At 41.4% G+C, this 16,928-nt stretch overlaps 1 protein-coding gene across 2 annotated transcripts; it reads left to right on the top strand.

The window, feature by feature from the left end:
* Window positions 1–119: 119 nt before the first annotated feature.
* PPP1R10 (protein phosphatase 1 regulatory subunit 10) lies at window positions 120–15,589 on the top strand. 2 transcript variants are annotated; one of them, XM_073641782.1, is made up of 20 exons: window positions 120–186; window positions 359–508; window positions 7,861–7,978; window positions 8,069–8,155; window positions 8,462–8,597; window positions 9,025–9,076; window positions 9,167–9,244; window positions 9,379–9,549; window positions 9,637–9,739; window positions 9,991–10,100; window positions 10,281–10,381; window positions 10,470–10,617; window positions 10,701–10,850; window positions 10,943–11,189; window positions 11,322–11,397; window positions 11,510–11,698; window positions 11,782–11,908; window positions 12,800–12,919; window positions 13,497–13,910; window positions 14,301–15,589. In XM_073641782.1, exons 3-20 carry the CDS (start codon window positions 7,872–7,874, stop codon window positions 14,405–14,407), a joined length of 2,523 nt encoding a protein of 840 aa, XP_073497883.1. In that variant the 5' UTR covers window positions 120–186; window positions 359–508; window positions 7,861–7,871; the 3' UTR covers window positions 14,408–15,589. The 2 variants fall into 2 exon arrangements, with proteins under 2 accessions (XP_073497883.1, XP_073497882.1); XM_073641781.1 differs by having other exon boundaries at window positions 359–916.
* The last annotated feature ends 1,339 nt before the right edge of the window (window positions 15,590–16,928 follow it).

Genomic DNA, 16,928 nt, shown 5'->3' with positions numbered 1-16,928 from the left:
ACGGCTCCTCATTGGGCAGCCGTTCGACGTCACCAGTCTCTAACCGGTCTCTAATATTTGCCGTCCTGTTACAGCCAATCGCGTGCTTAATTTCAGCAGCGGCCTTTCCCCGCCCCTCTGCAGACGTCACGAGCCTATATAAATGCGGCTGCGTCACGGCCCCGCCATTCCAGACTTCGTCGTCAGGTATGTAGGTTCTAGAAACCGTTCAGCTCTTTTCCCTTCCTCCTCCCCTTCATCCGCCATTTCGTGACCTTGTTTGTTCCAGTCGCCATTTACATGCTGATTTATATATGTTACTTATTTACCTCGTACTTAATATATATTTTTTCTATTTCTCTTTTCTTCCCCTTTACAGGTCTTCACGAATATTCTGGGTTTACCTCAACCACTATGATTATGGACGATAGTTAAAGATTAATATCCAGAAGCTTCTGCCCGTTTGCTCTCAGTTTTTTTGCTTTGTTGGAGGAGTCTGAAGATCCAATTACTTCGAGGAAACCTCTTTGTACGATTTCTAACCATTTTTCACGCTCCTCTCCTTGACCACCTTGTGCCATTTTTATTAAAAAAAAAAATTATATATATCCAAAAAAATCCACATGATCCACCATAGGGCGGTATAGTTTATAGTAACACTGGTAATAAATGCTAGTCACCGCTCCGAGAGAACCTAGATTTTACAGAAAACCTTAAGAAAAGCAACAAAAAGATATTGGATGTTCTCCAGCCCAGTGAATTGATGCTACGCCCTTTCTAAAAATGGCCGCCACAGCTTTTTCCATGTGGCCGTATATCCGAGGCACATAGTCTTCATAAGGATCCCTGCTCTGCCCTACTTTCTTTTCCCCCTTTTTTTTAGATTTTTTTTTTTTTTTTTATCTGCGTACGAAGCTCAGGAGGAAAGTTTTGGATAGTAAGTGTTAACCCTTTTTCCGACCAAATTTGGAAAAAAAAAAAAAAACAAATTTTTAATCCCTCAAAAAAAGAAAGCGTTTCATGCAAAAAAAAATTTAATATAGCAACTTATTCCGTAGCGCTGTACAGAGATTGACATCACTGAATGTTTATGGCACAGTCTGAATCTTTGAGGCAAGAGACTAAAGCTGCAGAGAAATAACTTAATTTTTCTTTTTCGACATCACGTGTAACCTATAATTTTGGCATGCCTGTTCACACACCATACAAGAGGACGAGATGATGTAATAGGCTTTTTAGAAAGAGGTTGGATAAGCGGGCGATTTATGAGCCGCAGATAGGGTTGTTTTTTTTTTTTTGTAAATGAGCTCCCACACTAGAGATGATGGGAGTGTTGGTCATCTCTGTGTGGGAGACCCCCCTCCCCCAAAATATGGAAGAAAGGGAAGTATAAATAGGCGATTTTACCCTTCCCGGATGATAAAACCTGAAAGATCCATGAGCAATCTGTACATAAAGATTGCAGGGAGAGACGTAAGGATGGCAGATTTCGAAAGACTTTACACCCCCTGACCAGGCAGAAAAATACACGAATGACCTAGCAAACACGGACTGTAGGCTTCCACAACCACGGATACGTGCTGTTTATTTTCCGACTTCTGTTTTGTCTATGTACCTATTATTTCGGTGTCCTTGAGGAATAGATATTTACCCAGCAGTGGGTTACAATTATATATATTTTTTTTTTAACTGGGCAAAAATTTCCTAAGAGAATTGCATGCAATCTATCAATAAAGATTGCCAACCTAGTATCTATAGGCAGCAGGACTGAGGCTTGAGGGATAGGAATAAGGAGCTAATGACTGTCTTAGGCCGTGGGGGGGCTGCAAAACTATGTAGTTGATCATTATTTATCTGTACATTTATTTAAGAGTTGCTTGGCATTTCATAGTTCTCCATTACATCTGCGCATTACTTGCTATTTCACACATTTCATCTTAGCCGTAAATATCTTTTTTTAATATATATTTGTGTGTGTATCTAGTTTTAGATCTGTTGGCAATTTTGTTTTTTCTTTTATTACGGCACAATTTTCTAGATATATATATATTATATATATAATTATTTTTTGCATGCTAATGAATTTTTCAGAGCATTTTTTTTTTCCTGTTTTTGCCTTTTTGAGCTTTTCATTTTTTTTTCTTCCAAGATGGCCGCCAGGCTTGTTGTTTTTTAATCTTTAGCAAATTCCAACTGCAAAATGGCGAGGTCCCTCCTTTGTTTTCAGATCTGGGGCGGACGGGGGTGTACTGCACTGGGTTGGCCTTCGGTACACTGGGGTGTGCTGCAGTGGGTTGGCCAACGGATCAGCTCTTAGGAACGCCCTCATTTCATCTACAAATGCCCTCTAGTCAGCCAGACAGCTGAAAAATGAGCAGAGCTGGGGGGAGAAAAAGAGGCTAGACGGTGCAAGTGTGGGGTCTTAGGACCAACCGGTTATACACCGCAGGCTAGTGCGAGTGACCTACAAGGCTACTGACAGATTTGCCACATATGTATATATATATACACTGTACATACAGATTATATATTGCGTTTTGCTTCTTTTTATGACTCCTTTTGCTGATTAGTAATCTGTTGTGTTGTCTACATCTCTACTAATGAAATAGTATTCTGTCGTAGCCAATACAGTAGTTTTGTTTGACAGACGGAATTTTTTTTTTTTTTTTTTTACTAGATGTGTAAAATTTAAGATTTTTTTTAAACATTTTTCTACATCCTTTGTATCCAATGTATGTCTTAAAGCTAAGATGTTACATATTTGTAGAGGGGAAGCAAAAGAGCCATTAAAATGCTCAGTATCGATGCTCGGCTCTATAATCCGTGTGTATAGTGTGTGTGTGTATGTAATATATATATGTCTGAGTGTATGTGTGGTATAGAAATGTGCTTGTGTATAGTGTATATTTATAATTATAATGTGTGTATGTATATGTCTGTGAGTGTATAGTGTGTGTATGTATGTGTATATATATATATATCTTTGTCTGAGTATGTGTGGTATAGAAATGTGCTTGTGTATATGTCTGTGTTTGTATAGAAATGTGTAACATAGGACTTTTTTTTATCTCTAGAATACCTATGTGCACTACAAAATCAATCACAAATGCATATATGTTCACACACATATAAACAGGTGATACATTTTGTAGTGCACCTCTTTTCTATGTTTCGTTATTCGTATGTATTGTCCTTTTACACTTTAATATCTTGTTCTTCGGACCTACGAGGTTTCCCTCCTTTTTTACGCAGAGAAGTCCTGATCCATTTCGTATCCACGGCTGATTCTACTTCTGATTTGCTCAGGACGGGGCCTCGGCCTCCTTTCTGTAACACAGGTCTACAAAGAAAACTTTTTTTTTTTTTGATGCCAAGGTTTTAGGGTATTTTGATGGCGCTGAATTAAAAAATCCCATTACTTTTGCTGAATTGGTTCTAGTTTTTGAAATAATTCATCCATGAAAATGATGCATTCCCCTAATGTGACTTGTGTGTGATAACAAATTCCTTAGCTTTTGGACTTTTGACTCTTTATCAGTGTCTTAGGTAATGAAATCCCATATAATTATTTTGTATTTCAGTCTGTAGGCTTACAACGCTATAAAAGCCACTTTTTTTAAATCAGAATTCTACTGTAATTATCTATCAAATATCCCAGAAACTGGAGCCAATCTGGCAAAACCGAAGTCATATTCTTAATCAGCATCATAAACAATATAAAATCGTTCAGACATCGTTGGCACCAAAATCACTGTATACCAGTGTAATCGAACAATTCCATTTTTTTTTCTTGTATGGCTTCAGGTTTTGTATAAGACACAGGACAGTTTTCTGTGCATCTGACAATCAATCCTGAGAGTTTGATGTTTCTTCTAGACATTTATTTGATACCTGACTGGTCCGCAACATGTAGAGTTTATTATATTTTTTTTATTGTGAATTTTGTAGCAAAAATAACTTAATCCACTTTATTACTTATATGAAAAATATGTGGACGAAGCCTTTCAGCTCTTCCTCGGCTAAGTCAATTTGCCAGAGAAAGTTTCCCTCTTACTTTTCACGACTATTATTTTATACTTTTAATTTTTAGAAGAAGGGTAGGTTTTACTTGTTCGATATCTTGCCAAAAACTCTCCTGGGAAACACGGGGTGAGTAACGTGGAGCTCTTGGTGGTGTAGCGGCCGTATGAATGCCTCTAGTACAGACCACTCATACGGTGTTCATCATTGTAATGACTGGAATAGACGATGATCCCGCAGATGACTCCATCTCAAGTGTTGGTAAGAGAATAACCCTAGTGTGACTGCGCGAATGTGTGTGTATGGCTGGTGAGTATATATAATATATATTCTGATCTCCTAAAAACCTGTGATCAGCTGTGTACATGCATGCATGCTCGCGAGCTAGGCACATATATACACACGGCAATGGCGTTCAGTACCACTCATCATTACTTATTGATACGAGTGCTGTGGTTTGGGGTTTTATGAACCTTTTTGCCTCTTATAAGGTGCTTTTAGAGTGTCCTGGTGCAGCTAAGGTCTCATTCAGACATCCTGTGAAACACAGTCTGTGATGTATGGCCCAGCCGCGTGGTCTGACCAGAACTTGACAGCTTTTTAGGCATATATGAGGCTGTTGACTTTAGCTCAGAGACCCCCATATGCTTGAGTTTGGTTAAAAGTAAGGCTATGTTTACACAGAGGATATGCTGTAGTTTGGATTCAAAATCTACTTTAAAATCTCCATGTGAACATATCCTTAGCCAACCAATAGATGATGTAACCTTAGACTAGACTGTCTATAGAGATGCACAAGTCTAGTCTGAATGAATGTGTGTAAGCTCCTGAATAAGTGGCGTGTGTGTATGGCCTGGGTGCTGCTATGTCACATGTAAACAGTTTGAGGATCTCGCTTTTTGGCGATCTTGGACGTGTATACGCTGAGAGAATTCTCCTAACTATACCTCCGATAGAGTCCTCCAGCCACAACGGCCCAGTGGTCATTCTTCTACTGTGCGTAGCAGGGGGTGGTAAACTACACTTTCCTATACAGTGCCAAAAGTATACACACATGTTTGGCATTGGCTGGGTGCATGCGGCTTAGGACACATTTATCATGCAGGTCTGGAGCTTTCCTGGTACATGTACCGAACGTGTGGGGGGAAAAAACAAGATTTAAAAAGCTTAAAGAGGTATTCTACTCTCCAAGATCCTATCCCAACATGTAGGTGTCATAATATTAGCCAATAGCTCCAATTAGAAATGTATAGCTCTGACTTGCAATGTCACTTACCCCATGTGCAGGGCATTGCAGTAGCTTAGGTAGCCATGGTTATGACCACTTGTATATTGACAGTTGTTAGTGGTCGTAACCATGGATACCTAAGCTACTGCAATGCCCTGCACATGGGGTAATGACATATGTGATGAGAAGGAACTATACTACATTTCTAATTGGAGCTATTTGCTAATATTATTAAACAGGAGAAATTCCATCTCAGCGGACAAGTGAACAAACTTCATTCTTTCACCAAATCAGAGATGCAAATTACATGATGTACGACATCGACGCGTTTCAGGGGTGCGCAGTCGAGACGCGTCAATGTCGTATATCCTGTAACTTGCATCTCTGATTCGGTTTTATCCTCTACTGAGCACTTTTGGTGAAAGAATGATGTTTGTTCACTTGTCCGCCGAGATGGAATTTCTCTAGTTTATGTGATTGCTCCCGAACACCTCAAGATGTCTGTTACGGTGAGCTGGACCTATATTTGTTATTACACCTACTGCATATTGGGATAGGATCATGAAGATGGGAATACCCCTTTAAGGGCTCCTTCACAGCTTCACTTTTTTTTTTCAGTTATGAGAAAATCAGTCCGGGTTTCATCAGTATGTCTCCGATTAAGGGGAAAAAAAGTCTCCACTTCCTCTGATATAGCAAACCGTGAAAAGTAGACAACACATAGATGGCATTCAAGCACCGTCTTGACTTTTTGTTTTTTTTCTGCGGACCCATAGACTTTCATTGCTGATTTTTGATTAGACATTCAGATCATTATTGGATGTGTCTCCGCAATTTTGAACGGACCGATCTTTACACGACAAAAATGGGACATACACTAAAAGGACGCCTGAATGTCCTTTACTTGTGCTGACTTGAACAAAACTTGCAATATCCGTATGAATGAACTTTTCTACAAATTCTGGATTTAAAAAAAGTGAATACACAGTGGTGTTGTGTGACCCTGGTGCGGGCCTGTGTGCTACTGTGGGCCTGCGTGCTGCTGTGGGTGTATGTGGCTGCGTGCGCTCAGCTCCTTCTCTGCAGGGAGATCTGCTAGGAAAAGCCTCTAACTGGGAGGAGACCTGTATCCATCACTGCTAGGCTCTCTGTCTCCCCCTACCTCAGAGCAGGGGAAGAGCGGCAGTCAGTGTCTGTATTATACAAGTACTGGAGGCCAGATCTGCCAGCCTGTAGGAAGAGTATTCAGGAGCAGAAACAAGCTATATGCCGTTTTGGTTTTTTTTTTCTTTTTCTCGTACACCTGCCTATTATGTTGGCAGTAGGTTTTTGCAACATTTTTTAACGTCTCTACCATAAAGATGTAGAAATTGAGCTCAACACTGACCGTAATTTTCTCTGCAGCTTTATAAATACTTGCAATGCCGGACTGTGCCCAAAATAAATGTGAACCAACCGCTATAATAGGGGGGGGGGATTATATATCTATCTATCTCCAATATCATACAGATCTGCCACTGGACCATTTGCTTCCTTTCCGTGAACCTTCAGGATTGTTCGCATTTCAGCTCTATAGTTTTTGTTTTTTTTCGATCCAACTTTTCTAAATTGAAAGGTTCTGAAATTGGGTACAAAAAAGACGATCTAGCGCTGAGATGGAACAAACCGTGGCTTGGAAAAAGGGGAAGAGATCAATTAATAATTGTTTAAAGAAATGCCATTAGAAAAAAAAAGTTTCCCTCCAGTTAAAAAAAAAAAGAAAAGCTGCCATCATTCCAACTATTGCGATGATGAATATATATGTGGAGCGCAGGCAGCTTATGAACCATAGAGGAGTCTGTATTATGATCAGGAATGACAGTCACTATGTAGATAATGATGGGGATCTGAGCCACTTCCACCACAGCACAATGTGAATAGGGGCACAATAGTACAGGCAAGACCCCCACATCTCGAAGGTGATGCGCATAGACTTTGGTGGGCAAACATTGGGCTTGCTGGAATTCTGCAGCCGTGACTACTGAGAAGTGCAGTCAACTGCACTAACTTTGCTGTATGCTGAGGTTTACAGCGCTGCGCTTTTTTGTTTTGTTTTGTTTTTTTAATGGTAAATGGAGGCAGCGCTATAATGTATCCGAACACTTCATTACCACGAGTGTAATGTATCCTGGTGGGAGGCCTACGTGACTATCACTCCATATAGTCACCAAATGCCGTTATAACGTGTCCGCATACATATGGCCCATGGGCACCGCTATCAGTATTGGTCTCAGCGAGTCAGGTTATAATATAAATATATTTACATATGCACCATATCTTGGGGGCGGGGAGGATTATAAAGCATTTCTCCTTATGGATCGCCATATTTGTTTAATGCTTTTTTTTACTGCCAAGGATAGGAGCTGATCTCATCCCGTCAGATCAGGAAAACCCTTGGAAGACTCTCTCTCCCCTAGACATGTGCCCGAGCCATTTACCATCTCCTCGTTGGTTCATTAGCCCAAATCTGACTAGACATTTGTTGTATGGATGACGCTGTAGACCTCACCAGTGACCATAGAGCGGCTGTTTCTATACAATTGTTGTTGTTGAACACCCCCATTCATCTATTTTTTTTATTTTTTTTTTCCTAGCCACTAACAATATGGGGTCCGGATCTATAGACCCCCTGGAACTCCTGAAGGGGCTAGACTGTTTCCTTGGGCAAGAAGGAGAAGTGAAAGCTGTGGATGCCATGACCAAAATTTACAAGTAGGTGCATGTAGATGATGAACATTTTATTTTTCTTGTCTTGTGTTTGATGTTTTATCCGTCTCTGTAACGTTTCTCTGTTTTCCTCAGCTTAATGAAAGAATCTAAAAAGCTGGTGAGCCGATGTATCTACCTTAACATCATCCTTCAGACGCAAGCCCCTGAAATTCTCTCCAAGTAAGTCACACGCTTTTAAGACTATCTGGATGTGCTCTAGTGTTTTTTGGTGGTTTTTTTTTTTTTTTTTTTTTTATTACATTTTATGTTTTAGATGTACATGCAAGTCTGCAATGCTCATACAGGGACACAGTAAAAACAAAACACACACACACACACACCCTCCATATTAACTCCCCTTGGCTGAAATCTAGCATGAGCCCACACTCTCCTGTTTTATATGACTTTACTTTGTATTTTACCATCAAAATTAATAAGACTGTAGACAAGAACCAGAGGATTAATTGTTTGACGTTTTGCTTTCAGGTTTATTCGTGTCGGCGGATACAAGTTGCTGAATAATTGGCTGACTTACGCCCGCACCAACAACAACAGCCCTCTGCTTCACCAGATCCTCCTTACTCTGCAGCACTTACCTCTGACCGTGGACCACCTGAAGCTGGTAAAGGGACCCTAATCCCATTTGTGCCCATTCAACAGATTTACATTGGCAGAAAGTCTTGCAGTAGATCTGCCACATGTGAATTTAATGACAGCTGCCCACGGACATAAGATCACTGTCTCGGCCGACAGCTAACCAAACCCCCTTCCCCATATCCGTGAGCACTCGGCCTTGTCGATGGGGACAGAGGAGAAAGCTTCTGCCAGACATCTCTTATCTCCCTGGAAAACAAAAGGTGTTGGGTGCTTCAATTCAGACCAGCCGACAACATGTGTCTGGGAAGTTTCGGGAGCCTCAATACACAACATATGTTATCTGGTTTTGGCCTACTTTGTGTAACTCCCAAATGTGTTTTTGATTTTATGAGAATGTACCATTAAATATAGACCTTTTTGTATTCTCTAACATTTTACTTTTATCTTTGCAGAACAACACGGCAAAGTTGGTCAAGCAGCTCAGCAAAACCAGCGAGGTTGAAGGTAAGCTACGAGGCACAGACGGCCAATGCAGCCTTCTGCGTGTCGTGGGATAGTAGTTTAATGGTTTTCTTGATCTTCTCTTTGTCTCAGAGCTTCGGACGTTAGCAGGGGTTTTGGTCAGCGACTGGATGACAGTTATCCGAACCCAGAGCAACCTCCTACCTCCAGGTAAGAGGAAAATGTTTTCTGCCACGCCAAGGAAATCTTGTCTTTATAATTTATCTGTGGTATTTGATTGTCTCACCTTTCTAAGAATCCATCCCTCCCCTCAACTTTTTTTTTTTTTCTTTTATAATTAATAGAAAAGGACAAAAAGAAAAAGAAAGAAGATGTAAAAGTGCGATCACCCATTGCTGATAGGAGTGCGGAGGCGAAAGCTGAATCCAGAGTCGAGGATCAAGGTGATAAGAAGAAAGAGAAACCAAAGATGCAGCGAACCACAGCCCCGAGTCACGCAAAATTCAGATCCACCGGTGAGCGGCATCACTAGGAACATTCGTGTTTGTTTTCTTTCTCCCAAGTTGTTTGATCGATTACTTAATTTCTTCTTCATCTGACAGGTCTTGAGGTTGAAGCTCCAGCTCCTGCCCCCAGTAAGAAACCACCACCTGTTCCAGTTATATCTGACAAATACTTGAAACCAGTCCCAGTAAAGAGGCAGGGGTGAGTAGACTCGTGACGACTCCGATGTGTTATGTGCTTATCAAGTGATGGGGAATTGTTAGGATGGGTCATCGCTTTATTATCGGGAGGAAACCCCCATGATCCAGAAATTGAAGGTGACGCAGCACCTCATATTTTTTCCCTTTGCACTGGTCACATAGTTGGATGGACCCCGTCGATTAGTTAGTTGATGATAATATCAAACGGCTTATTGAAAAACACTTTCACTCACTCACGTATTGTCACACCAGACCTGTGCCCTCTGCCACCGATGCCGCTCCTGCCGAGAAAAAGTACAAACCTCTCAATACCACGCCAAACGCTGCCAAAGAAATCAAAGTCAAGATCATCCCTCCTCAGCGTATGTATCAAGCCTCCGATACAATCTCTTTATTGAATTTATTTTTTTTAATATTCCTGCTCCTCTGATCAATCGTTTTCTCTGCAAGAAATGTTAGTAACGTCCTTCCATTAAATGCTGTATTTTTACAGAAACTGCCCTTTTTTTTTTGTTCTAATGGATTGCATTATCTCTTCCCAGCTATGGAGAGTTTAGGTTTTCTGGATGCACTGAATTCTGCCCCCATTCCTGGAATAAAGATCAAAAAGAAGAAAAAAGCAGTTTCTCCTACCAGTAATAAGGTTCGTCGATGCAGATTCTGTGCCCAGTTTCTGGACTAGGTTATTATGCCTTCCTCGTATTTACAGTGTATTATTTCTATATCTGCAGCCCAGTCCATTCGACAGCAAGTCTCCAGGAGATGCCACCAGTGTGAACAAGCCATCTTCTCCCGAGCCAGAGCCACCAGCTGAAGGGATGGATGTGGAGAGGCCCGGGACTCCGGTTCCTGCTGTTGAGCTCCCTGAGCCCATGGAAAGTAAGGACTCGTTCTGCTGATTTCTCTTCCTTTTTCTTACCTTCCTGTAGGTCTGAATTGAATCTTATATATTTGTTTTGTAGCTTCTGATTCAGCATCAACAGAAGAGAAGCCTAACGAACCAGAAGTCCCACAACTGACAAAGAAGGGAAAGAAGAGGAAAACGGTCAGCTGGCCGGACGAGAGTCATCTCCGAGAATACTTCTACTTTGAGCTGGATGAAACGGAGAGAGGTATGTTTGCTTTCCTCCTATGAACGCTGTCTCGGGCCCTACCGGCCATGCCCTGAATTCACTAGATTTCTGTATCACATCTTTCATAACAGTGAATGTGAATAAGATTAAGGACTTTGGTGAAGCTGCAAAACGAGAAATGCTGATGGATCGCCGCGCTTTCCAAAATGCCCGACGGTTAAGTCACGATACTATGGAAGAAGTCACACCCTGGGTACTACCCCGTCCCCTGTCGCTTCCAGGGGCCCTTGTACAAATGGGCACCAACAGCACCGAGAAGCTCACACAGGCCGAGCGGGAGATGGGGATTCTGCAGGAAATCTTCCTATCCAAAGACAGGTACATACAATCCAGCCAGGATCCTTTTGGGTTTTTTTTGTTTATTATAAAGTTACTAAGATTTTGTCTTCTCAGCCAAAATAACCCCAGTAAGTGAATGATTTTATTTATTTTTTTAATTTTACCCACCAGTGTTCCTGACACACCGCATGAGCCGGACCCTGAGCCCTATGAACCGTCGCCTCCAAAACTCATACCGCTGGATGAGGTACAATGTAACCCACTACCATTCACAATCCTGATATCTTCTAGTGCAGTAACATGAATCTTTCTGACCGGCTTAAAAGCTAAAACTAATCCAATTTTTGATTCTTTTCCAGGATTGTTCCATGGACGACGGGTCATATATTGAGCCTATGGATCAGAGCTTAGCTTCTCAATCACCCGATTTGACTGGTGGGGCTAAATTGCCTCCTGTACTCGCTAACTTAATGGGTAGCATGGGTAACACAAAGGCCCAAACCAGTCCCTTACCAGATGCTATGCAGGAGATCCTGACTTCCATAATGGTAAGAGAACATGTCAGTCGTTAATACTCTTTCTGCTAATGAATTTTAGCACATTAGTAATTTTTCGATGACTTTTATTTCAGACCGCCCAAGGTAATGCTAACACAGAAGATCTGATGAAACAGCCAGATTTCTCCGATAAGATAAAACTACTTCTTGGCTCACTTCAAAGTCAGACGCAGAATCAGACCCAGTCGCCACCAGGACCATGTAAGTGTCAGCAAGCTGCATCGGATCAATATGTCTGCCCTCTTCTGTACATAAACATCAAATGATTGGATACATATGTGTAACGAATGGCTCTTCAGACAAATCCATAAATCACCACATCTACACTGAATTATAGTGCAGAAAAACAAAGAGATCCATTATAGTAATTAAAAATACATTTTATTACATCAATAAATTAAAATCATAACAACGACATAACATAGAGTTAAAAAAGCAGAGTGCCCAGTAAGGGGGGGGACAGACTCCTGCACAACAATATAGTATACAATAGGCTCAAAAAACGACTATCTTAGTATAATGTTACTATAATATTTAAGACCTCCTTACAATAAATCTCTGTAAACCATTTGTAATATGCTATATATTTATAGCTTGATATAGTAGACATGAATCAATGAGGGGAACAAAACCCTTTACCTAGACCAATTTAATAAGCGAAAGTCAAACGGGAAACAAAGATAATCATTCACATGAGATGAGCCAAATACCTGATCCATTTGATATCAGGAAATAAACCATGGTACCACGTACCTAAAGTAAGAGCAGGACGCTGTCCCTCCTTCACCCCGACGCGCGTTTCGCCCGCTTGCTTCTTCCGGGGGCCTCTTCTGTACATGCAAGCCCCGATTGGTACTAAGGAGGAAACAAACGAAAGGTCGTCATTACGGCTGCAAGGCGCAGAATGAATCCAAAAAGGGAAAGACCGCTCATAACAGGCATAACGGGAGCGTCTGAAGAATTATTGGACCTCTTGTATTTTATAATCCATCCTTGTCTCCAATAGTCTTTACATGGGGGGTAATTGTGCAGTGTAAATATACTGTATGTAAATGTAATAAGACTAATAATCTGTTATTTCTATTCTTATAGCCGGACCAGGAATGGCAGGACTACTGCCACCCAACAATGGCTTCCCACCCCCAGCACCGAAAAATCCCCAGTTACCACCACCGCCTCCGCACTTTCCACCTCCTGGTGGACCATTCCCAGGTATGTTTTAGTTTGTTTTTATTTATTTTTTTTCCTCCCCTGTAAATTATATCTGGAGCCATCAATGTTTTTTTTCCCCTTTATTGGAGTATTTATTTCTGATTATTGAGAGAATCCTTTCCAATCTCAGATCTAAAACGCCTACACGTCCAACTCAGGATTAATATAATCAGCCTAGTGGTTCATATTGATGCCTCTGACTTTAAGGGAACCCAAACTACGAACAGCATGAATCGCAGTCTGGTATAATTTACTCTGAAACACTTCAGTGCCCTATAGATCTTGCTGGGGATGATAGCGAAAGACGAGACCCGTCTGGAGCCAATGCTGGTGATGGACAGGTCTCTTGTTATGAAAGAGACCTATTAATCATCTGCAGCAGCGCTTTGAAGCGGTGCCGGACTAGTCTGGTCTCTGACTATGGTCCCTGCCAAATCTTCAAACTATGGCATATTTTCTCTGAAATGCTGGAAATTATGCCAAGCGGTAATCATGGAGCCAGGCTCAGCTTCATGCTGGCCTTTGCTTCCCGCTAATTTAAAAAAAAAAAAAAAAAAAATGTAATTTTGTCTTATAGGGCCACACGGACCTCCTGGCTGTCCACCACGGATGCTGGGACCACCTCCTCCCCGTGACGGTTACTGGGAACCTCCACCTAATGACTTGAGAGGCGAGCATCATGAAGGCTTGGGAGGGAGAGGTAGAATGAGAGGAGGAGACAGAGGTCTTCCTCCTCCTCCTCCCCCACCTCCATTCCACAGAAATAGGGGCAGCAGAGGAGGTGAGCCCCCCTACCGAGGGAGAGGTGGAAGAGGAGGTGAGAGAGGCCCTCCCGGTAGAGGGAGGGACGGTCCCCATGGAATAGAGCATAGAGGTTACGGTGTAGACCACCGAGGTCACAGTGAACACCGGGGTCACAGCGGAGAACACAGAGGTCACAGCGAGCACCGAGGGCACAGTGGAGAACACAGAGGTCATGGACATGGTGGAGGTAAGAATAGCAACCACTAATGTTATTTTGTTCTCCCTGAAATTAAACTACCCATCACTGACTTCTGTTGTCCTACCTCTGGGGGTGAGCCTATCCCCATCTTCAGCACACAATGAATGGAGAGGTGCCACTCACCCATGGTCACTGTTTCCATGACTCCTATAGAACTACAGAGAGCACTGCTGATACCTCTCCATTTATTATCTAACTCAATGCAGCAGTCAGTAGCTGCTTCTCTGGGCAGGAGGCAATTGAGGGCCCCCCGTCCTGGAGATAGGTGTGGGTCCCAGAGGTAGGATGTGTGCCTTTCGGACATGTATGGCATATGTACTATGGTGGGCATATCCCTTTTAATAACTTTTTAAAACTTTATTTCTCTTCTGTTTCCAGATATGTCTCTTCGCCCTGTCTGCCGACACTTCATGTTGAAAGGCAATTGCCGGTATGAAAACGGCTGTGCCTTCTACCATCCAGGCATCAACGGCCCCCCTCTCTAGTCAGCCTCCAACGACCTTTTATAATCAGTGTTTTCCTGAAAGAAAGTGAACAAGTGACCTAAGAATTCTTGTTGGATTTTCTATTAATTATGGCTTCTGTGAGGCCCCTGAACCTCTCTCTCACTAAGACTAGACCTGAGGACGGAGCAGATCATTCCTGCCCTTCTACGCCTCTACTTGAATAACTTTGTAACAAAGCGCCTAATCTAAAGCACTGGGTTATTGGCGAGTGCTGCCTATTCCATTGACTGCAGATTGCAATGGATGGAAATCTTCCTTCCTCTTAGGCTTTGGATGGACAATATTGGGGTGTGTATGGGGTGGGGGTTGGGAGATGCCACTGCACAAGGAAAGAAATCAAATGTGACGGAGAACTGACCTCCCAGATTCTTTTTTTTGTTCTCCTCTCTCCCTTATTACTTTCCCCCTTACATTTTTTTCCAATTCTCAGCGACCGTGTCGGTATATAATTTTTTTTACAGTAAACACTAAAGAAGTTCTACGCAACTCAGTGTTGTCTTCAGCTCTGCGTCTTTCTCCAGGACGGACCTTCCAAGAACGAGTATTACAATGACTGAACTCTACACTAAAGACTTGTATCATTATGGACTCCTTTCCTGGCATTGGAAACCACTGAATATTTTTTGACCACTATATATTTTTTTTTTTTATAAATAATATGTATAATGTCAAATTGTACTGATGCTGAGCATCTGCACCATGTATATAGTGACCATGCTGCTCTGTGTGATGGACCAGGTATCTATATACTAATAATGCTGAGTGTTTATACCGTCGGGGCCTACACACGAGGAGTTCATCCCCCGACAATCTGTATACAACCAGCGTTTCGCCTTTCCAATACCACTTCAATACGGTCTTCATCATTAACCCTTCTTCCCCTCCACAACTTATATATTTAAATACAGTATTAACAGGACAAGCTCTGACCTTTTATACCCACCGACCTCACAGGATGGGAGCCGGCTCCGAGTCCTATCCTGTAAACTTGTTTTCTGTGAAAACTGTCCAAGAATATATTGTATTTCTTTTTAAATGTTTACTTGCTTTTTACGGGCGCCTAGTGGGAGCCCCCCGGACTCCATGGTTTTCTTTTTTTTTTTTTTTCCTTTTTGTATACTTTGTAAATGATAAATAAACCTAATGAGAAGGTGGATTGAATCGGATGGGAACAGATTTCTGAAATTACAGATTCACAAAATGACAAAAAAAACACAATGGATCTTCTGTAGTATTTGTCTATTGGAAGACCAAAGGCAAAAACTCAACTTTTCATCATCAGACATCATCTCGAATTTCAGATGTTGCTCTGCTTCCTCTTCTTCGTGCTCTGCTATCATTCAATCTTCTGTAATATTTTCCTATTGGAAGACCAAAGGTAGAAACTCAATTTTCCATCCTCACGAGAATTTTTTATTTTTTTTTCCTTTCCACTTCTTATAACGCATCATCTTAAACTTCCTTTTAGCTCTGCTATCATTCCCATTATGCCTTAGCATGGCATCACTTGGGCAGCGTGAGCTCTGCTCGTATCCACCTGCTCAGCAGGACAACGTTTATTCAGGAGACTATAGAAAAAAAGGATAATGGCAAAGACACCAGAAGAGTAAACAATGAAGACTTAAGAAATGAAACCTCTCTGATAACTTATCCCTGAACAGAACGTGTGTGAATCTGTCCCGGATCATTTCATCATCAGACGACTACATTGGTGAAATCCATAATTTCTGAACGCCACTGATATCCAGAACAAATATGAGCTCCTCGCATTGATTAATCAGAAGATCTGGATTTGGCTTTTTTTTTTAAAGCCCTTCCCAATATCTGCCGCATATTTATAGCGAATGTTTCAAGAGCCGACTGTAACGTACACCTGATGTAACGTACACCTGATGCAACGAGCAAGGTCGGGGGTCCTGGCCATTTAATTCCTTAGGTGCTGCTGTCAATATCGAACTTCCTTTGTCGCGGCAGAAAGGAACCTAATAAAAACCCGTAGATCTGCCATCTACCAATCATGCTTAAACCCAGACAAGAATGGTATCACCATGTCTGTAACAACTATTAAAATATCTCATTATTTATCCCCTCATGGTGAATTCAGTAATGAAATATGACAGAATTATCACCTCTTTTCCCAACAAGATGGAAGAAGTCATCTAGAAAAAAAAAAAAAGTAAGATAATCCCTCACACAGCTCCGATCATAGTAAAGTTTAAAAAAAAAAAAAGTTATGACTCTTTAATAAGACGACAACAGAAAACTTTATTTTAAACTTTTTTTTATTGAAGATTATACAACATAACAAGGTTAAATCATAGAACAAAGAGCTTTTCTCATTGCTCATTAATACTATCTGGCAAACCTTTCCCTTAACATACTATGGGTAGATATCTTGACCTAAACCATAAGATGCCAATGTCAAGCACCAAATATCACATACTTTCATCATGAGAGGATACTCCTCATCACCTGGGGACTAATTGAGTCAAAGGAGAAT

Source organism: Phyllobates terribilis, unplaced genomic scaffold (genome assembly GCF_046119375.1).
Source record: "Phyllobates terribilis strain yellow unplaced genomic scaffold, ASM4611937v1 Scaffold_7__3_contigs__length_470593459, whole genome shotgun sequence".
Lineage (NCBI taxonomy): Eukaryota > Metazoa > Chordata > Amphibia > Anura > Dendrobatidae > Phyllobates > Phyllobates terribilis.
Note: the sequence above shows the minus strand (reverse complement) of the source record. Positions and strands in the feature narration are given on the sequence as shown.